This window comes from Lampetra planeri, chromosome 30 (genome assembly GCF_965212315.1).
Source record: "Lampetra planeri chromosome 30, kcLamPlan1.2.h2, whole genome shotgun sequence".
NCBI classification, from domain to species: domain Eukaryota; kingdom Metazoa; phylum Chordata; class Hyperoartia; order Petromyzontiformes; family Petromyzontidae; genus Lampetra; species Lampetra planeri.
Genome location: NC_136136.1, coordinates 68,859 through 91,366, shown reverse-complemented (window position 1 = coordinate 91,366; position 22,508 = coordinate 68,859). Strand labels below are relative to the sequence as shown.

At 47.3% G+C, this 22,508-nt stretch overlaps 1 protein-coding gene across 8 annotated transcripts in view; it reads left to right on the top strand.

Moving 5' to 3' along the window:
* Positions 1-22,508, top strand: part of LOC144728751 (signal-induced proliferation-associated 1-like protein 1) — a 150,661-nt gene that overhangs the window by 96,988 nt on the left and 31,165 nt on the right. For 7 of the 8 annotated variants that reach the window (XM_078608362.1, XM_078608360.1, XM_078608361.1 and 4 more), the window contains 3 exons: positions 1,965-2,239; positions 4,141-4,443; positions 9,836-9,952. In XM_078608362.1, coding sequence (XP_078464488.1) covers positions 1,965-2,239; positions 4,141-4,443; positions 9,836-9,952 — 695 coding nt within the window. The remainder of the gene's footprint in view (positions 1-1,964; positions 2,240-4,140; positions 4,444-9,835; positions 9,953-22,508) is intronic. The other variant, XM_078608367.1, reaches the window with a different exon arrangement.

Below are 22,508 nucleotides of genomic sequence, written 5' to 3'. Positions count from 1 at the left end.
CCGGCCTTTATAGGTGCTCGCTTAACAGCACTTGCCCCAACAGTCTGTTCAAGCAATATTTTTGTCTTTGTTGCTGTGTAGTGGTTGGTAAAGTACGCTGCGTTCTGATGCCAGCGACCTGTGCGGTCCACCAACCCCAATTCCTGGCTGCTATTCACAGAAAGTGTTATCTGCACCTGACCTGGGCCTCCACTTAATCAACTCAAGGGGAGTTAGCCAATTAGCTTGCGACCTACTTTATCTAAGCTTTCATATAGGACTGATATTTTCTTTGTTACCCATTAAGGCCTCACGGAGACTTCTTTTTAAGAGAGTCCTGCTGTGATATGTTTGGATTTTTTTTTTCAGTTACTGCATGCGTACGGAAAGCAGAGTACCCAGTGACACCCAGGTGTATGAAGGGGATACACTCAAATTACTCAGGTTGCCTTTAGTAACCTACTTCCTCTACTGTCACCCACTGGCACTTCATTACACTACAGGTGACCCATGCTTAATCTCTTTGTGATCCACCAACCTCGCCTCCAAGTCACTGGGCGACATGTATCCATTAGAATTCCCATGCAAGGATCATTACTAATTGACAATTTACAACTTCCGTGCGCGTGCAGTTGTGGGGAGCGGTGGCGCAGTGGTTCGCGCACCGCACTACGAACACACGCAGCCTCTGTTAGATTCCTGGCCATGACTGTTCCCTGTGCCAAGTGATATCAGACCCTGTTCTTGGGCTCCCCTAGTTTGGCTGAGCCTAATCTATAAGCACCTGGTGTGGTGTGTGACGTCAGCACTGGGGGAATAGCCATACAATGGAATGCCATCCACAAGGAAGTCCACCTCAGAGATGGAGCGATAAATTCATCTCGTGCACAAGTGCCAAGTTGGTTGTTCATCACAGGATCGTGAAATATGTATGTTGAACTGCTTTCGCACTGTCCGTAGCCAACCACGCTAATCGGACGTGCGGGGCGAGGACATGAGGAGGCCTGCATCCAGCAGTGGACTGATCATGATTGATGATGATGATGGGCTAGAGGCAGAAGAAATTTGCCTCAATCCATCCCCACCACCAATGGCCACACACGTGGCCACGTCTCGCAGCAGCCGGGTTAAATGAGCTGAATTGAGAATGCACTGCACAAGTCTTTTTAGACGTGGGACAAACATCCCCATCGTCTAGCCGGCCTCGTGGAAAAGTTTTTTTTTAGCTCCCTCCATCTGGCCGCCTAGCTGCATTTTGACAAACTAAAACAACATCAAAGCGATACCGCTAATGTTCAGGCCCTGGGGAAAGCTGTCAACAAGGCGCGAGATTGGTTAAAGTTGTGTCGCGCTGCAGTAACTGTTATTCAATGAGTTCGCGAACCCATTGAAAGCCCGATGATGCAGTGTTCTACAATGGATACATGGGTATTCCTCAGTAATTGGCAAGATAAAGTACATTTCTACTGAAAGAACCAAAGAGTACACAGCTACTAGTTGCAACGATGAATTAATATGCGTTAAATCAACCTGGATGGCTTTTAGCATATGTGGCAGGAATCTGTTTGAAAAGCAAAATATAAATGACATCCTGGAAAAGCAGGTCTCCTAATGTGTCCATGAGCCCTGGAAAACATTGCTCTGCTTTTGTAAACGCTGCCCGGCAATATTTCACGATCACACGTTCAGAATTGTTGCACTCACTTGCCATCGAAGTCTATTCAGCCCATTGCCTGGTATGCAGTAGCAAAATAGTTTAGGAAATTGTCAAATTGGGCAACTTCACCTTTTTACGTTCTCCAAATGCACAGCTGTTGTGCTGAGAAGAGCCCTGCAGGAGAGTGATTGGCAGCGCTTCAACACGTGGCTCACTACCCGACATGCACAGACGCTGGAGTAGCGTGCCCGCATGTACGGTTGGGGCATTCGTAACGGCGGGGGTTGTTTTTTAACGTCGACTTCCGCTTCGTTAACTCCCTCGGCAGCGCACGACGAACGGGTGCGAGACAGAGGAGCTCACGCTGCGGCGCAATGGCCTGGGCCAGCTGGGCTTCCACGTGAACGCAGAGGGCGTCGTTGCCGAGGTGGAAGCCTACGGCTTTGCGTGGCAGGCCGGCCTGCGGCAGGGCAGCCGCCTCGTGGAGATCTGCACCGTCGCCATGGCCACGCTGAGCCACGAGCAGATGATTGACCTCCTGCGTACGTCCGTCACTGTCAAGGTGGTGGTGGTTCCGCCCCTGGAGGATGGGAAGCCACGCAGGTGGGTGGGCCTTGGGGACGCTGTCCCACCCCTGCAGCATCCCACCCCTGTGCCATCTTCCCCCACAGCCTAGCCGCGCACGGCGTGTAACTCTTCACTCAGGTTGCCACCAGAACTTAACTTCAGCTATGCTTGTCCAGATTTTTGATCTTGATCGGCCCGGCTGGATTTACCAATATTGCAGTGATTGTCACCTGCAGCGCATGTCTAAGCCAAGAGAAGCATTAGGCGATAACATAGCGATAAGATGTCACTTTGCCTTGTCACTTCCCGTGATGGTGTTTTCTGTGGCCTCACTTCATGTCGCTTCCTGTGCAATTGCTTTTTTTCTGAATGGGTGACTGGCGGCAAACTATCGAGCCGGATATGATGTCATTGAAACAGTGTGGTGGCCTAGCAATAGTTTTGTGACAGGTGCTCTGTTCTATTAAAGTAATGACATGTGTATTGGACCAAAGGCAAAACTAACTGTGGTATTACTGAACACCACTTATGATGATTGTGATATATTATATAGTATGTTAATTATGTTATCATATTACATTGTAAAAAAAAAGCGATGTCAGTAACATTGGACACATGCTACCATGGTCAAAGCCTGTGAGGTACTTGATGAAGGTCCCAAAGTTCATAAGCAAAATGTCGCCTGGACATCCACATTTTCTTAAAATGCCTCTTTGCCCTTGAACCTGTCGATCAAATTGTCTACATTTACTGCATGCTACCAAAAAAAGTTTGGTTGTTTTGTAAGGCCATGCTTATATTTCAGGCCTTGCAGCCTCCCTCATTGTCATCAACACTATTCTGAAGGCAGCTTTCGCCAGCGCGCAAACCCACAATGCTCAGAAAAACGCTCTCACCGTCACCATGATCGGAAGTGATTTTTTTTCCAAACCCTCATCGCCACGACCCTTCTACGGTCCTCACCTTGCTGTGGCACCCTTTGTGCCTTCTCGCGCCGATATTTCAAGCAGTAGTTGGGCAGGAGAGATCGAATCCAACAGTTGTGGCTAAACCGATTGTGTTTGGCAGCGGCGGTTGCGTCTGGCGGGCATGCACGTGTGTGCGCAAGTTCCTCGTGAAAAGTCTGCGTGGCGAGGCGCTCTGCCAACCCGCGTCGTCATTCATAATTAGAAATTTGCTTTTCGCGCGCGTTCATCATTCATTTTGCCGCCTTTCCTCACAAACGCGTCTCCACTTTTTTTCCGCGGTGCGTGTTTGTCTGAAAGTCAATAAACGTAAAGCGTTTGCGCAGCTGTTTTGTCTCAAATAAGCCGGCGGTAATGTGCTGTGTTATTTGTCGTGGTGAGTTTCACCGTTGCTGCGGGGCATAAAAGCACTGTAGACAATGGGGCCGTGTGGTGGAGTCCTTCGGCAATGCGTGACCAGGCTGCCTCTTTGTGCTTTTCTTTAATTGGCGCAGAGACTGGAGCGGCCATCCTCTTGGCATTTGATTACTTTTCACGTTGTTCTTAAGGAGCGATTCTTTAAAAGAGAATGCGATAGTTTAATTGTCACAAAAGCGGCAGTTAACCTTCCATACGCGTTCTCTTTGCTGCTTGTTCCACTGTTGGTTAGAACTCTGTATGAGTCCTTGAACTTCGGTTTCGCAAATCGAGTACAGGGTTGTGCAGGTTATAAACTCAGTCACTGCTTTTGTAACTTCACAATATTATCAAACTCTATTTGCTGTACAGTATACGTAAAACCATGATGGGGTTTTTTTGATCCAAGTATTCTTTGTTTCATTGGGTTCTTACCCAGTTTTTAATAAAAGTTGTCTATCTATCTTTACTTAACTACCGTATCTAATAACAGAATTACAGTCTCATCATTAACACTGATTGACCAAATAAATGAAAAAGCGAACTAGTAAACTAAATCGATGACTCGCCTTGCAGGGCCCAATCCGAGCAGCACCGACCGCTCCCGATGGAGTACAAGACCAACGCGGACTCAGCCGCCACCGCCGCCTCCGCCCTGGACTACCGGCCCCCCTATCGGGGGGCCAAGCCTTGGATGCGCGTGGACAGAGGGGGGCCGTCCACCTCGGGGGGTGGTGCGGGGGCGGCCGTTGGCCTCAGGGCCAGAGGTCCCGTCCCCACCTCTGGCGTGGCCCGGCCTCAAGCCCTGCAGCAGCAGCCGGGAATGGCGGCGCTGACACCGAGCGGGGCCGACCACATCCGGACGTTTGCCATGAAAGGGTGAGCGTTATAGGGTGACCCGCAGTCGCGAGATGTGAACTACCTCCGCTGGTATACAGGAGGTCGTAGGTTCGATCCGGACCCCGACGCCTGCTGTCTATTTGGAGTTTGCATGTCTCTCTCCCCGTGGCCGTGTGGATTTTTTTCTGGGTCCTCCGCTTTTTATTCCACATTCAGAATCAATGTGTGTGTTTAGAGTATTTGGCTGCTATAAATTACCACGTGATAAGCCACTTATTTGAGCTTCAGTTGTGGTCAGGTCGCTTTTGAAAAAGAGCAACATAGCTCAGTGGGCCTTACCTGGTAAAATAGACTCTGTAGTGAGACACTTTGGGGTGGGACGTGTCGTTAAACCGTTTCTATGGAAATGATTGCTGAAAAGCCTCACCGGCAATGGTTGCCACATCATTTTGTATCATTAAAATCAGTTCTTACACTTGTGAGATATATATATACATGCATCAAATACTGTGTGTAAGAATTCATTATTTTCAATGAATGCAACTCGTATGTAAATGAAAAAGCAATGCTACTTTAGTTAAATGGGATGAACAACACGGAAAAAAACGAGAGAACAGAGGAGACTAACAATACAAACAGCACAGTACAAAACAAGACAAACAGGTTAATAAAGATGGTGTATATGCATGGATTATGCAACGCTTTCAAACATAAGTTTGACTTTGGACATATTTAATTTGCAGTACCGAATGAGACGGGTAGCTCTTGGAGTGAATTTTTTTTTGCATATTTGCAAATAGTCCTCGTTTCTCTGGAATTTTTACGACAGTATATGCCATTGCTGTACCATTGACAGTTGCCCTAAAATTTCCTCCAGTATTTAATGCCCCATCACTGTTTCATGCACTGATGTTCCATTCAGGAGTAGGAGAAATTATGTATTTAAAACTAGATTGTGCACATTCTTAGGTTTTTTCGTTAAAGTCACGTAGGTAAAAACATTAAAAAGTAAAATAAAAATAAACATCACGACGTTTCGGAGGCAACACAAGCTTCCGTCTTCAGGTGGTACCATCACATGGGCTCTGTGTTGCATTGCTGACCAACACCACCTGGCCGGTGAATTAAGACATGTACATCGGGCCCTCAGGATGAACGGATACTCTGACAGTACTATCCGCCAAGCTGTCTCTCCCACCATACAGAAACAGCCACATGAAACTCCGACCAAAACTATCACGTTGCCATACATAGCAGGCGTGACCAAAAAGATCTCCAAAATTCTAAACAAACATAAGATCCAAGTCCGATTCAGTACAGTGCATAAAATCCGTGATTTGATTCCATCTGTGAAGGATGTCGTTCCTGACTTACAGTATCCTGGAGTCTACAAATTGAGTTGCATTTGTGGTGATTGCTACATTGGAGAAACGAAACGTCATGTTTCTGATCGTGTCCGCGAGCACAAGTCAGATCTGAAACACGGCAGAACAGTTTCTTCGGCCGTTGCCGATCATTGCTACAACTCGGTGGGCTCTCATGAAATTGTATTTTCCGAGACCAAGGTTCTCTGCAAACCTCCTGGCTACCATCAAAGGTTTGTACACGAAGCCATACAAATATACAAACACAGACATAATTTCAACCGTGATGACGGTTACAAACTGAGTAATCATTGGAAAGATGTGATTAACCATGCAAAAAAGATTTAACTACACTTATTTGCCAATCTTATTTGACAGACAACCATTATCTTCTTAGGTTTTTTCGGTAAAGTCACGTAGAAAGTAAAATAAAATAAAAACAAAAATCACGACGTTTCGGAGGCAACACAAGTCTCCGTCATCAGGTGGGACCGTCACAGCCAGATTAGCTGTATCAAGTGAGGCAATGATTCAAGATGTAATCCCTTAAAAGCGAGTTGAGGGGGGAGGGAGAGGGAGGGGGGAGCTCATCAGACTATGGTAGCCAATGAAAGGAACGTATCGGGAGGGAGGGGGGGCGAGGCCAAAAGGGTGGGCGATGGACGTGGAAGCGCTTGTGCGCAAGCGGCCAATTACTGCACACGCCAACACAATGGAGCGATTGTGTGCAAGCGGCCAGCCACTGCACCCGCCAACACAATGGGCAGAGAGGAGGAGGGGAGGTCTAATACACATGATAGACAAAAGAACGAAAATGATGATGGGTACAAACTTAGGGGGAGCTCATCAGACTATGGTAGCCAATGAATGGAACGTATCGGGAGGGAGGGGGGGGGGCGGGTGGGGGCGAGGCCAAAAGGGTGGGCGACGGACGTGGAAGCGCTTGTGCGCAAGCGGCCAATTACTGCACACGCCAACACAATGGAGAGAGAGGGGGAGGGGGGGTCTGATACACATGATAGACAAAAGAACGAAAATGCCCATGTTTATACCAATGCTGGCTGAACAATGAAGAGAGTACTGTTAAAATAACTGTTAACACTCGGTAAAGTACAGTAAAATAGTGCCTGTCAGATAAGATGGTCCAAAAAATGTGTGATTAAGTCTTTTTTGCGTGGTTGATAAGATCTTTCCAATGATTACTAAGTTTGTACCCATCATCACGGTTGAAATTATGTCTGTGTTTGTATATTTGTATGGCTTCGTGTACAAACCTTTGATGGTAGCCGGGAGGTTTGCAGAGAACCTTGGTCTCGGAAAAGACAATTTCATGAGAGCCCACCGAGTTGTAGCAATGATCGGCCACGGCAGAAGAATCAGTTCTGCCGTGTTTCAGATCTGACTTGTGCTCGCGGACACGATCAGAAACATGACGTTTCGTTTCTCCAATGTAGCAATCACCACAAATGCAACTCAATTTGTAGACTCCAGGATACTGTAAGTCAGGAACGACATCCTTCACAGATGAAGACAACCATTACTGTTTTACCATGTTTAGTGGTGGTCTCCCTGTTGAGTCACAAACCGTACCTCTCTATAACAAAGGCTCAGCCTTTGTTATACAGTCTATTCTTAGTCTCAAGCCTCACCTTACCATATTAATAATAAGTATGCGGCCCTTGCCCCACCACCTTCTCCAACCATTATATAAACGCAGTGGTAACTCCTGCAATCTCTCATTTACTTGATACAGCTGTCGTGGCTGTGACGGTACCACCTGAAGACGGAAGCTTGTGTTGCCTCCGAAACGTCGTGATTTTTATTTTATTTTACTTTTTAATGTTTTTACCTACGTGACTTTACCGAAAAAACTTAAGAATATGAATCATTGCAGTCACGAACGCTTCAAATCTAGAATTAAGATTGTGCACATTTTTACCATTTTGTAAATTCACGTTGTGTAATTTAACGTGTGTGGCACAAGCTGCGGGCCCAACCTGGAAGGCTGTACCTGCATGGTTTGTGCTTGTACACCACGACCTGTGCTTGCCCAAAATGACTAAGTTGTCTCTTTAAGCGCAACTGCGAGGGTTAACGTCTCCTTTCAGCGCTGAGAAGCTGTCTCCCCAAGCCAAACTGCCAGGAGGTAAAATTGGGCACAGTGCTTTAATGAAAATAATAGCAATGAACACATCATATTGAGCAGGGTGGATTAGGGGGGCGGCTGTAATGGATTGGTGGCAAAGTAGGAGGCATGTGTTTCATTTGGTTGGTGGTAATCTCCGGCGGAGGTTAATAATAATGGGGTCAGGCCACGACCCGAGCTATGTTTGTCCTTGAGGGCAGTATTGACTGTCTGGCACCGAGCTCTATCCTCACAGCCACTGTTGCCCTCCATATATCACAATTTACCAACCGCCTAGCCAATCACTAGTGGCCTACCAACAGTGGCCCTCAGTACAGGTCTGCGTGATTGGTTGCCTTTTCTCAGTGTCAACATAACTTGCCACCGCTCAACACTTTTGTGTAATGAAACATGGTATGCCACCACTCAAGACAATGCATTTACGTGTAGTTCTTCCCTCTTCTGCTATTCTGAGATAATTTACTTACCATGATACATCTTCGTTATTTTATACCTCAGAGGTGGTAACCTGAAAATCCACATGCTCGGTTGTGGGCGCCACAGTGGCGAGATGTTATCTCCCTCGCCTGGTATGCAGGAGGTCGTGGGTTTGATCCCGACCCCTTGATCACGTGGATTTTTCTCCGAGTCTTCTGCTTTTTTCCTCCAAATTTAGAATCGCCATGCGTTTCGAGTATTTGGCTGCAATAAAACTCCACATGATAAGACACTTGGTTGAGATATCATTTGTGGCCAAGTCCCTTCTGAAAAAGAGCTATATAGCTCAGTGGGCCTTACCTAGTTTATAACATGAGACCATGGACTGGCCTGGACGTGCGGCCTGGCCGTAAGCCGCATCAGTAACCACTGGAAGCGCCCCTCCTACATTCCTCTCACCAGTTTCTGTTCAAACAGCGCTTTGTTGGCTCTGTAAACACTCAGGGCGACTTCTCCAACTTGTGACTGTGCTCAGCACGAAACATTTTTTGCTTCTTTTAAATCTTTGCTTATTAAATTTTTTGACACAGTGTGCTGTGTATGTTTTTAAAAAGTTTAGCTTTCCGCTAACTGCACCCACCCGTCCCTCAGCGTGCATCACCTCTGCCACGCTCACAGATACGTAGGGGCATCATTACACAAACTCCCAAGATCAAAATAAGCCGGACTTGTGTCTAATGCCTGCTAAGGCTGTGGATTATTATGCCATCTGTTCAATGAGGCCTTCATGTTGACAAACGTTTGCTTTACTCTCCCGATTTACATGCACAGAACGCGTAACCCAAATATTCCCAGCTTTATATTTCCAGCTTTCTGGTTGCCTGGAATCAGTTCCATTTGTTTTCTGGTCCAGAAAGGTTTGCTGACAGCCGAGTGAGCCCACATAGGAATGCAACACGTGTGTTGTGCTTGTTGGTGACCCATCCAGGTGCTATCCAGGCTCAAACCAGCTTGGATTTTCCAAATTCTGATGCGATCAGATGCATCCAAGATTACTTGGTCATATGTGAACATAAAATATGTTTCCTAACTAAAAAGTACAAAAAGTAGGGAAGGACTTTACGACTTCCCTGTATTTATGGGACATACACCGTCTAACAACAACAACAAAGCAGCAGCAGCAGAGACAGAAGAGAACAAAACGGATTGCGCGTCGTGTCCCATAGCTCAGCTCGCCACTGCAGTCTCTGCCTCACTGTTGTCTTTTTCCTACTTCCCAATTCATTTTACTAAGATCAACTGATGATGACACATCCCCGGGGGCCATCGGCTCCATGCAGAGACCTCACTCTCCCTCTTATTGCACACATACACTGAGATATATCTCACTGTCCAAACAAACACAATTGTGCACAAACGCAAGCAATATATTGACAATAATTATTATTATGATTATAATATACCACACACGAGCTCAAAGCTGCATCTTATTGTCGTTTTGCAGACCGGGTTTGGCTGCGGAGAGCTCTCCTCTTTGGGTGACGGCATCCGAGCTGAGCCAAGGATACCGGTACTACACCGGCGACAGCATGGCCAACCGGGCGAGGCCACCTCAGGACCGGTATGGCGTGCTGTGGCCGACGCGACACCAGTCGATACGGCTTTGTCAGTTGCCTCTGAAACTTGTTGTGATTCTAAGTTCACGTGAGCTACTTACCCTTGTTGCAGCACTCTCTGTTCAGTTGCACTTAATTGCGATGGAATTTATACTGAGGCACAATATTCAGTAATAGATGGTAATGATGATGATGAAAGGGATAGACTCGCTATCCCGCACCTGCTAGAGAACACACGGAGCCTGTGGTTTGTGATGCCTGGGGCTATGTCGAAGGCTTTCAAAGGCAACTTGAAGCACTGGCCCCCTTTGGTGTTGCTTGGCTTGAGGCCACAAAAAGTCGGGAAAAAAATGTAAAGCGAGCTTGCCCTGCCGTGTGGACATTGCTTCTCTCCTGTCCAGAGCACAGTTTGAGAAATGTTTTGTGGAGCGAACAAAATTTAAGTAAAATAAACACAGGGCAGTTAGGCATTTCACTGGATTGAAATCCTACCCAGGAAGAACGTTCTGTTTTCAAGAATGTGTGCCGGAAGTTAGTGCTCCTGTGGTTTTGTTATAGGCTGAGCGTGCGTGCGTGCATACGTACATGCTTGTGTAGTGGCTGTGGGGAGCGGTGGTCAAATAGTGAGCACACTTTTCTATGGAACCTGGCAACTCGGGTTCGATTCCCGGCTATAGTTAACATCAGTGGTCACGGTGAACATCACAAGAGAGTCGTATTCAAACTTGTTCCACACGCCGCCCCCTCGGTTGATTCAGTCTTCATGAGTGCAGTGTGTAAGCATCAGTACTGGTGAGGCGAAGGCAGCCAGGCTTGATGTTGTCCCCACACCCCATCGTGTGCTATTCTAGCCTTAATAAGTGACGAAGAGCACTTTCCCAAACAGTCTATACGGCCATCCAGGGGCTCTTTATCTCTGACCAGGTTTCCTGACAAATGAGGCACACTGCTGGTGACAGTAGGTGTCTGAACCTTGCTTGGCTCTCCCCCAGGTTGATTCGGCATGACATAAATATTTGCTTCTGTGGGCAACGCCTGAACCTGGTAAACAAAGGCAGCCAGGCGGTGTGCTCTGTTCTTGCCACACCACCTCATCACGTGCCATCCTCGCCTTAATTGGGCCTGACTGAGACCACTTGCACCAACAGTCTCTAGTTGGGGAAGTACAATGGGTGTTTTTAACATGCAAAGAGGTGGGTTCTACTGGTCCGGTATCGGTGCCTGCAGGAGGCTTCTTATTCATAAACATTTGCAAATCCCTACGGGCATTGGGAACTGTGTGCCGAGAAGGCTCTTGAGACATGCACTGGAGTGCGCACCCTTGCCGCCTATCTACCCTCGGACCCCTCGCCCATGATTAATTTCTTCTCTGCAACCTGGGCTGGCATGCAGAGAAAGGTTTTAGCCACTTATTGAAATGTTTCTCATTCTATTGCCTTTAATTACTTTATATCATGAAATTTGCATTTTTGGAGCACGATAGAAGGTTACTTATGAACTCTGTGTGTTTTTCATGATCTGTTCTGGTGAATTCTAGGCAGGAAAATTCACGATTGTGACCATGGGATCAGTGCTCCCATCATGCATTGCACGTAAAATGCCATTAGCATGCTGCGTGTATGGCACTGTTTAATAACACGCGCAGCCTTGGTTTGTTTTAAACCATAAACTCACAAGAGACAATTGTTGCCCTTAACATTGTTTACAGCAGCAGGACAATGCAGTTTATAATGCACCGCTTGTCTGCATTACTACTCGATATGTTTTCCGGCTGGCACACACGTTTGTGTCTCGTCATTTTCTCCTCGTTTACAGGAAGAATTTCTTTGGAATTAATTTCACTTGTGAGTTGGCAGACAGCGGTCCTTTAAGGGCATCTGAGCTGAATGCTACTTCTTGCAATCGGGAGAAACGAATCTCTTAGCGTCCGTTATCCAAAGTGCATAGCCACTGAAGCAGCAGTGATTGGCCTTAAACACACACATGTGTGTGTGTCGTGAGCGAGGGGTGGGGGGGTTTGCACTGCGCTATGAACCTGACGACCCGGGTTCGATTCCCGCTCACGGCCGATACCAGTGACGATTATCTGAATCGGTCCTGAGCCTCTCCTCGGTCGAGTCAGCCTCAAAGGAGTACCTGGTGCTGTGTGTAAACATCGCCACTATGGAGACAAAGGCAACCAGGCGTGGTGTTGGCCACCCACCTCCTCGTGACCCGTGGCAGCCTTTATAGTCAGGCTATACGGGGATCTTTGTTGTGAGCGTGCACTTCATGGCGGTAGCGCCGGGCTCATGCTCTCGTCGCCCTTCGGCCGTCGTAAACAAAGCTGTCAGGTGCGGTGTGAGTGTGGGGGGGTGGGATGCAGTGTGTGGGGTGAGGGCTTGCCATAGGGTGAGGTACGGTGTGGAGTGTGGGGGGCCTGTGCTATGTGGGGAGTAGCGGTGGCTTTGGGGGGGGGGGGGTCGCGTGTGGCCATGGGGTGCGGTGTGGGGGGGGTAACGCTTTCTCAAAATCCCTTCGAGAGCAGAGTGCGAGCGGTTTAATCGGCATTACTGCTTGTACATATCTCAACAAATACGTATTTTGTGGATGAAACAAAATCGGCATTCTTAAAATATAAAAACTGTACACAAGCAAAAGGTGGCAATCACTGCTATAGGCTGAGCACTATGTCACATGGGTGCTGCTGTACACAGGTGTGGATCGGTGGCACAGTGGTTAACGCATTGCATTATGAACCCGGTGAGCCGAGTTCCATTACCGACCGTGGGGAACATGAGTGGCGTTAGACCAGATGACGCCAATGCAGACAAGATTCCTTGTAAAAGGTTTCGGTTTGGTGTTTTAACATCTTAACACCTGTTTTGTTGGCAGAAAAAAGGGAAAAACCTATTCTCATATTTTGGTACTGGCAAAGGAGGTCCCATGATAAAGAGTGACACTTTGGATAAAATAAGGAAACATAAGTTTAGTGGTGAAACCTGATAAACGAAGTTTAAGTGGCACAGCACGCGATGCAACTGCTGTCTCAAGTCCCGACACAACGCGCCCGAGGGCACCCCGCAGAGGTGGGACAAAGTCATTGTTATGCAAGTCCAAGTCGAGTCGCAAGTCATCAAATTCATGACTCGAGTCTGACTCGAGTCCAAGTCACATGACTCGAGTCCACATCTCATAGGTGGGACAAAGTCATTGTTATACAAGTCCAAGTCGAGTCGCAAGTCATCAAATTCATGACTCGAGTCTGACTCGAGTCCAAGTCACATGACTCGAGTCCACACCTCTGGCACCCCGTGCTGGCCGTGTATGGATGTCTGTGTGTGCATGTGTCTGTGCGTGCGTCTGTGTATGTGTGTGCATCTATCCATATGTTGGTGTGAATCTTTGTTTTTTCTGTGTGGGGAGCGGTGGTGGAGCGGTTAGCTCACTGCTACGAACCCAGCAACACCAGTGACGATTATTTGATCCGGTCCTGGGCCTCCCCTAGGTCGACTCAGCCTCAGTGAGTACTTAGGCGTGGTATGTAAACATCGCTAGCACTGGGGAGACAAAGGCGGTCTGGCGTGGTGCTGGCCACCCACCGCCTCGTGTCCCAGTCCGGCTTTCATAGGTGCTGCTCGCTGACAGCACTTGCCCCTACAGTCTGGTAAGGCTATACGGGGAAGCTTTTTCTGTTTGTGCGGCGGGGCTCCTGCAAGCTCACACATGCTCACGTGCCCGTGCTCATGCACGCCAATACTCTCAAGCGTTCCCAGCAAACCCATAAAAGTGTAAGTTGTGACCCTTTCCTGGGTCGGATCAGCGTTAGTGCATTCATCATCATTGTCATTCGGGGTCGTAGGTTTTATGGTTACAATCACTCCCGCCATCACTGCCATATCATCTATGTGTCATCACCATCATCACTGTTGTCATCTTATTATTTTATTGGTATTATTACACGTTTTACCCGAGAAGGCTTCACCCAGTCTCATGACTCTTTTCAGGAGGTTCCTGGCAAATGTTTGTAATTGGGTGGGGAGGGGGTGATGATTTATGTATATACAGTATTCCAATTGAGTAATTTGCGGATAATTTTTCTAATTTGGACCATGATGCCAGCACACAATGGCCTACCATGACACCATGAGATCTTTAACTTCCACTGTGAAGTAGATGGCGGATTGCTTTTATTTATTCTTACACCCACAGTAATAATATTATAATCAGGGCGGCCGATGGATTCCAACAGCTCTCCTCTGCAGCAAGAGGTGAATGCTCAACCGCTAGGCCATGTCACTCTTCCAGACATCATTGTCTTCATCACCACCACCACCACAGTCCTTATCATCATTAACGTGATCAGTGTATTCGTCATAATCATTATCTTATGTCATAATCACAATGATTGTCTTAATTACTGCCACCAGAATCATTATCTTTTTCATTATATTATCACCATCTTCATCACCAAAATCATCATAATCACAACCAGAATCATCACAATCACCTTCGTTACTGTCCCAATTACCGGAATCAACACAATCCTCATCCGTTTGAGGATAACAACATGCATACATCTGGTGAGGCAGCCCCCACTCAATGGAAAGTTCATGGCGATTGTCTTTTGGCTAGACTCGTCCCTGTCACAGAAATGTGGATCACTGATGGAGTCGAGTACTGCACCTCTGAGTTTAAGGGGCACTAACTTGTGGGCGTTAGAGAACACCCACCGATTCGGAGGAGGCAGAGGTAGTCTGGCCTGTGGGTTGCATACACAAAAGCTACTGGCTTTGCCTGCATGGTTGGAACGTGTGTGCCTGCGTCACGGCGTATGGTGGTGTTAGGTTAGGTGTTAGGTTTGTCGTGTTTTTGTGTGTGTACGTGCGTATATGTGCATGTTGTCGATGTTTGCGTGTTTCTATTGTAGGAAGCACACCGCATGACGAACCCGGCGACCCGAGTTCGACTCGCGCTCACAGACAACACGAGTGACTATAATCTTGAACTCGGTCTTAGGCCTCCCCCTGGGTCATGCCGTACTCGCTGACAGCACTTGCCCCAGCTGTCTGTATGGTTATAGGGAGATATTTGTGTTTGTTATGGGAAACAGTGGTGGATTGTTTCAAGCATTGCATTACAAGATCCCAGCAACCCAGCTTAGATTCCAAGCTACATAGAACATCGATAGCAAGTTGTACTTAAACTGCTCCAACGCATTTCCGAGGTCACCTCAGCCTGAAGTGAGCATCAGCACTGACAAGACAGAGGTTGGCTTGGCCTGGCGCTGTCCACACTGCCCTCTGTTGTATTGTGCCAGTGGTTTTGATGCGTGCTCGCCACCGGCACATGCTCTCCGGGCTTTGAGGATAAACACACGATCTTGTTGCGACTGTCTGTATGTCGATCCAAGGATATTTTTTGTAACACGTTACACCAGTCGGTTTTCTCTTTAAATAAAATAACCATGCAACTCGGTTACCGCTGCTGGAACTCTCTGTGGCTCAGGGGAGAATGTATTTTGGAAATGAAATATATAAAAGCATCTAATTAAAGTTACGCAATATTTCCAAGCCGCTGAGTTTGTTAGAGCAGAGTATTTCCACTGGTCAATTAATACACTTAAATGTTATTGATTGAGATGATTAATTATTTTGATATTTTTAAATGTAATTTGTGTTTTACTGTGAGAGAGTATGTGTTCAGCCTTGAAGGTCACATTTAGGTTCTGCTGCTCATATCACTGAATTTCAGGAGGCTCCTGTTTGGGAAGGTTAATCGTGTGTATGGTGGAAGTCATATTGTCCCTTTCAATGTGGGGGATGCCTAAGTGTGTATCTTGTTATCTGTTTTCATCCGCGCTTTTCTTGCTTCCCTTATCCAAGCAGTGACCTGAGGATAAACACTGATAATAGGATGAAAGTGCCACCACTTCAGGGGCGTTCCTCTTATCCGTGTGAAGGTTCGGATAATAGGAAGAATGATGTACTTCCGGGGGACTACTTCCGGATTATGTCAGCTTGCAGCAAGCTCGTGGAAAGGGTGGATAAGAGAATTCAAATTGCCACCAACTTTATTGTATCCACGCACGCGCTTGGTGTTGTTGTTTTCGCTCCGGCAACAGTTTTGGGAGACAGAGCAACATCATCTGCATCGCAATCAGCACCATCGCTGTCTTCATTGTCGTCATCATGGGGTAACGGGAATTCCGCTGTGTTTTGTGCGCGAGGAAGAAACCCAACACGTACGAGGCAGTCACATTATAAAACTATAAACTATTAAATATATATTTTTTATTTCACCAGGTAAGACCCGCTGAGCTATGTAGCTTTTTTTCAGAAGCTATCTGGCCATAAATGATAGCTCAACAAACTAGCTTTTCACGTGGAAATGTATAGCAGACAAATAAAGTAAACGTATGTTTCTGTTTGTGGAGGGAAAAACCAGAGGACCCGGAGAAAAATCCACACTACCACGGGGAGAGAGACAAGCAAACTCCAAATATACAGATGTCAGGGTCGTGGTGAACCCACGAACTGTATACCAGGCGATGTAGCTAACATCTCGCCACTGTGGCACCCCATTCAGTGTGTAGTTTGTGAGTAACCTACTTGATGCACTGCTTCTTGTTCTAGGCACCTTGTTTCCTGCAGGTGGTTGACTCGGTGCACGGTGACTCCCATCTTTGTGCGAGTCACCGACCTCGCCGAGCAGGCCACTGACTTCCTATCCGCCACGCCCCCGGCCAACGGGCGGCACTTTGCTCCACCCTTCTAATCATCCTCTCCTCTTTGATCCAAACCCTGGGCCTCTCTCCAACTGCCGAGCCCACCCTCAGCTTCAGAAACTCCCTCCGTGATGCATTATTAATTTGCCGTTATCTAAATGTCATCTTTTAAGACACCGGTGCGCCACCTCTTGTTACAGCTTGTCCCAGTGGCCCAAGCGTTCAGGAGTGCATACATTAAACAAATACATATATGAACGCCGCCGTTGTCTCTCTGATTACCATGGAACATGGCACGCATGAAATATGTATGGTGGGGCCCTCGCTGCGTGCTCTTAACGGGGTATGGATGTGGCAGAATCCGAACGCTGTTCCCGCCTGGGAGTCGCCCTGGCAGATGTAGCACCGTCGCTTCCGCTACACAGTGCGTTTTCTGGTCACTCCGTGATGTACGTATGTACTTCTTTCGCACCATACGTAGATAACCGTGCTAATTGGAGGTACGGGGGAGGAAGGGTAACAAACTAAACACAAAAATCAGTGCTCAGGAAAGCTCTAGTGGCTTCCTAATATCAGAAGGAAGACCATTCTAGGTGGCCACGGAAACGCATTTGAAAGCGCGTGATGCAGTGACCGTCTTTGTTTGATTGTGGTTCATTTGTGGCAAGTACTTTGTGCGAAATGAGTGCAACCTTATACCATATTCGTTCGGCAACCAAAAGCCAATACAGTTCAGCGAGCACTGGATGGACATGGCTGGATCTTGCAGTACCCGTCACAACACGTGCCAAAAGCATGATGTAGCATTGTCGTGTCCGCTGCACGGTGCGTTTTTTTATCGCTCCATGATCTTGATGTGATCATGATCTTCAGTCCCACTGCTGGCCTTGGAGACATTCTCTCTCATGACACCGGCTCCGTCACGCCGTCGTGATCCATCAGACCCCACTTGCCAGTTGAAGGTTTCTCCCTGACGAAATTAGTGACGGGTGGTGCCCAGCCTGGACTCGAAACTGTCTTTCAAGACCCACATTGGCCACATGGCCAATACGATCAAAACCAAAATTGGATTCCTATACAGAAACAAACGCTGTATTCTACCTCAACTCTATCTGAATATAGTTAATGCTACCATCCTGCGCACATTTGATTGTTGTGACACCATCTACCGCCTACCTTTGTTGTCCTTCCCCACACCTCTTATTAGCACGGTTGGCTACGTACTGTGCGAAATAAATTCAACAATTACATACATAGCTTGTGAGCCTACCTTACAATGTCTCACTCCCTTCTACCACTCCGCTCTCCGTTTTGCATCGTTACAACCTGTACACTAACTCAAATCTGTCCCCCTCCTGGATATCTAGAGAGACCACCACTGTAAGATCTTCTTCCTAAAGGTCCTCATAAACAGATCCGCCGATTATCTGAAGGACCACTTAGTTCCTCTACCTCCCTGCCATAGCATCAGAAGTGCCTCCTTATTCCTTCTAAAAATAACATTTGCTGAAACTTTGGTTTTGTAAAAAGCCTTTTTACTGTTCCATGTGTTTTGGAATACCCTTGCTGCTCATCTACAGCTTATATCCCTCCCCCTCTTTGCTTCCCTCCTTCACCAAAACACAAAGCTTATTTGCAAGTGTACCTCACTTTCCTGGGGCCTCTTGCTGTCATTATAATTGCACTGTGTTTTTTTATGTATGTGTGTTTCGTTTACGACCGTCAGTTAGCTCGTTTGTTAGTTGTGCAATATTTCTTAAGAACCCTGTACGCATCCTCTGCAATGTTGATGTATTTGTCTTTTTTTGTTGTTGCTGCTCACACAGCACCATAGATCTCCCTTGTAAAATGTTGTGGGTTTACTTTCCAACACACCAGTGTGCTATACTAGTGTAGTGGGTTAAATTCAGGCACACTGGACTTTGGAGGCAACACTATTTATTATCTAAACACAACGGGTAACTCTTAACATTAACAGGTTAACGACATAGGGTGGTGGTAATCACCGTTCCTATCTTAGCTAACACACGGGGACACTACATCACTGGACCGGAGACCGAGGATCGTAGATGGTGGCTTCATCCCAGACTTGACACAGCAGACCAGCCCCAGCTCTCCGTCCACGCCCGCTTATCACCACTCCTGCGTGGCCGGCTCCGCCCCAGGCCACGCCCCCTTCCCGATCCCTCGGGAAGGCCCGAGCCCCCAACCACGTGATCCCCCTGGGGCCCCTGGCCCCCCTTTGTCCGGTCACGTGTCCTGTTGGGTTCACGCAAAGTGTCACGGCCTGACACGACCTCGTGACACCCGCCGACAGCCCCCATACCGAGCCAACACAGTAGTGTCGTTCTACTACACTACACTAGTGTAGTGGTGATACGCGCTGGGGTAGGGATCGTGTGCCAGCGCGTAGTGATTGGCTGTGTGTGTTGGTGACGCGCGCTGACGGTGAAGGATCAGGGGTCAGCGCGGGGTCGGGGGTTATGAGGCAGTGATTGGTTGGGTATCAGTGACGCGCGCTGACAGCGATGGGATCCTGGGGCAAGCGCGCGGGGATTGGTCAACTAAGGGGGATGCTCACGTCGAGGTCCGCATACGCTCCGTCTCCCGTGAGCGGGGGCTATATAAGGTGGTGCGCACAGGCGCACGGGGAGCGAGTGACCAGCGAAGACTGAAGACGGAGGAGGAAGAGATAGGGCCCTGGGGTACCTAGTCCCGCTGTCCTGTAGGGGCCGGGGCTCTGTGTGACCCAGAGGCGGAACCCTGGGACCCGGGGCCGAGCGTCCGTGAGAGGGCCGGCCCTTGGGACTCAGAGATTGTGGCCCACGCCCAAGCTGGGGTGGGCCTGTAGGCTCCACGGACGTTACGGGGTGGAGTGCAGTGTGAGCATGCAGTGTGAGCCATAGTAACTACACGTGTCAAGTGAAGTGTGTGTAGTCAGAGGCATAATAACTACACGTGTCAAGTGAAGTGTGTGTAGTCAGAGGCATAGTAACTACACGTGTCAAGTGAAGTGTGTGTAGTCAGAGGAATAGTGACCACACGTTGTATCGTGACAAGTCAAGGTTTAATAAAAAGTGTGCTACCCGTCAAGTGGTTTCCTGCCGTCATTCCAATTCTTCACTAGTAATGAATTGGCATGTTTTGTTTCCGTGACAAACCTTACTAATTGGCTGTGTCGGGTAGTGGCGGGTTTAACAACATTTATATTTACACGATCTAACCCAAAAACCTCTTATGGATAATATTGGGCGCGAAAGCCTACGTGTTAATCGTCAGTAACACTGCCTTGTAGCAGAGACATTGTATGTAATTGCAAAAAAGGTGGTGGGGTTATTTCAGGTCTATAAGGACGCAAATATGATCTCGAATGCATTCCAAACTTTAAATTGATGAACCAAGTCCATAAAAAAACCTAACTTGCTGTACCGTATTGTTAAAGGTGCATTAATAACTGTTATCACAAAGCTACAGTAACACGCCAGGAGTAGTGTTAAAAAGAGAATCAATCTCAATGAGCGCCCTCGTGGTTAAATAAATATCCATATATATATGTATGTATACTTTGTTGGCTTCGATTTTACAATATAAGTCACATATAGAAAACGAGCTATGTATTTTAAATTAATATACTGCAAATCGACAGCAGAGTGATTTGTTGTTGGCTTTATATTTCACTTAATTCTGAATATGTACAGTATAGTGTCATCCTTTGTTAATCGAATTAAAGTAGTAAACTAATTATAGAACTAATTTGATCCATCGGACCTTTTTTTGATGTTAACACAACCTTAAGTGAAGCGAGAGCGCTAAAATTTTACTTTGAAATGTGTGTGTGTCTGTGCTCGTATGTTCGCATGTGTGTGCGTGTATGAGCGACTGTGTTATTGTTCTCTGGAGACTCGGGTTCGATTCCCGCTCACGGTCTACACCGATGACGATTTTCTGAACCAGTCCTTGCCTGAGCCTCCCTTAGATCGACTCGGCATCAAATGAGTACCTGGAGCAGTGTGTAAACATTGCCCCTAGGGAGACAAAGGCAGCTGGGTGTGGTGCTGGCCCAATCGTGTGCCGTGCCGGTCTTCATAGCTGCTCACTAACAGCACTTGCTCCTACAGTCTATTAAGGGTGTACGGATGATCTTTGGGATTGTTGTGGTTCTAGCCCTGCGTTGCAATCCCAGCAACCGGGGCTCGTTTTCTGGCCCCTTGCATCTGCATCGTGGGAAACTTATATCTGAACCCGGAACGGCCAGCCCAAGGTCAACTCAGCCTCAGGCCTTGTTGTGCTCAACATTGGCAAAGGGTGGACAAAAAACCCGCGCCACGCGATCGCACTGCTGTCTAATGCGTGTGTGCCATACCGACCTTAATAGGTACTCGCTAACAGCACTCTGCTGGCCAGCCCTTAAAGCTAAAGCGAAACTGTGCATGGGATCGGTTTGTCAGAGAGGGTGCGCGCGTGTTTTTGGCATACGCGTTGCACAAGACACGTGTGCTGACTCGCACGCGTTCACCCACGCGCACTGGCTCACTCGCACCCACGCGCGCAAACACGTGTGGGGGGAGAAAAAGAATCCAGACATTCCCAGCTCCAGAATAACCACGTCTGATTTTTCTAATAAACACAATGGCTGCTTTTTCAAACATTTTGCAAACGGACGCTGAAGGGTATTTATTATCTGCATGCGATGAGTTGGCTATTTCTATATTCTCCTATTAATACCACAGATTATAGTATTTTTATAATGGGTTTTTTAAATGCTTGAAACGAATTTGCCATGCTTTGTGATCGGTCGTAAATGTTGCCATCCTACATGCTAAAGAGTAAGATTATACTAATTTTATCCAGGAAAGGGGAGCCTCTGTGGTGTTATGGTTGGCACACTGGACTTGCAAACCTCACCGGTTCTAATCTCCTGTCCACGCAGGTGTAGATATTGGCAGTTAACGTGTGATCGATCAAAGTGTGGGTACTCCCATGTCCTCCAAGGTATCTGACCAGTATAGAAGAGTAGGCAAAATACCCTCTATAGAGGGGCTCTCTTAGAGCTTCCTCGAGTGGAGGCCCTTCTGCTAGCAATATTTATTATAATCCAATCTCCTTCGTAATCGATTTTTTTAATCTAAAAGTACGCTCATCAGACAGCGAGCGTTGTATCAGAATGCCAACTCACATTTCGCAGTGGACATCGACACAAAACTTTGAATCTTTCACTGAAGACGGTTTGGCCATTTTTATAGTGTCGTTATGAGAATACGTGACCCTCATGAATATGTAAATGTGCATGTGCGCAAGTCGCCCAGGGGTCAAGGGCCATGGCTGTGCAGCAGATGCCCCACAGCTCTCTCGATGCGGGCACGCGACCAGGACACAGCAATGTACCCATCAATCGCATGTCTTAATTGCCGCATGCTTGGCAGAGCATGCATGGCAGAGTGGTTCATCTGCGATGACACTGTGTAACAAAAACAAATTTTTGTTCCTGGCTACTAAGTGTTATTTTACCAGTGGCAAAATATAGTAGTAGGTTTTTACCCTTTTAAACTGGTACAAAACTGACACCTTTATTCAAGGCATCATGTTTGCAATAACCACAACACAAGTAGTCAAAAAAGCAAACAAAAAGAAACAACTCTGATAATGATAATAATATGCACTGTCCTTGAAGTTGATTGGTCCACACCCGAGACGGCTTTCTTTAGAGCCTAATCCCCATTGGTGTTGGACCAGATGACACCAGAAGGCGTACAACTCAAACACAGTGCAATATCAGAGTATTGAGAGCACGGGGTAAGCATTTACACTATGAGATCTCTTTTACCAGTGGCAAAATATAGTAGTAGGTTTTTACC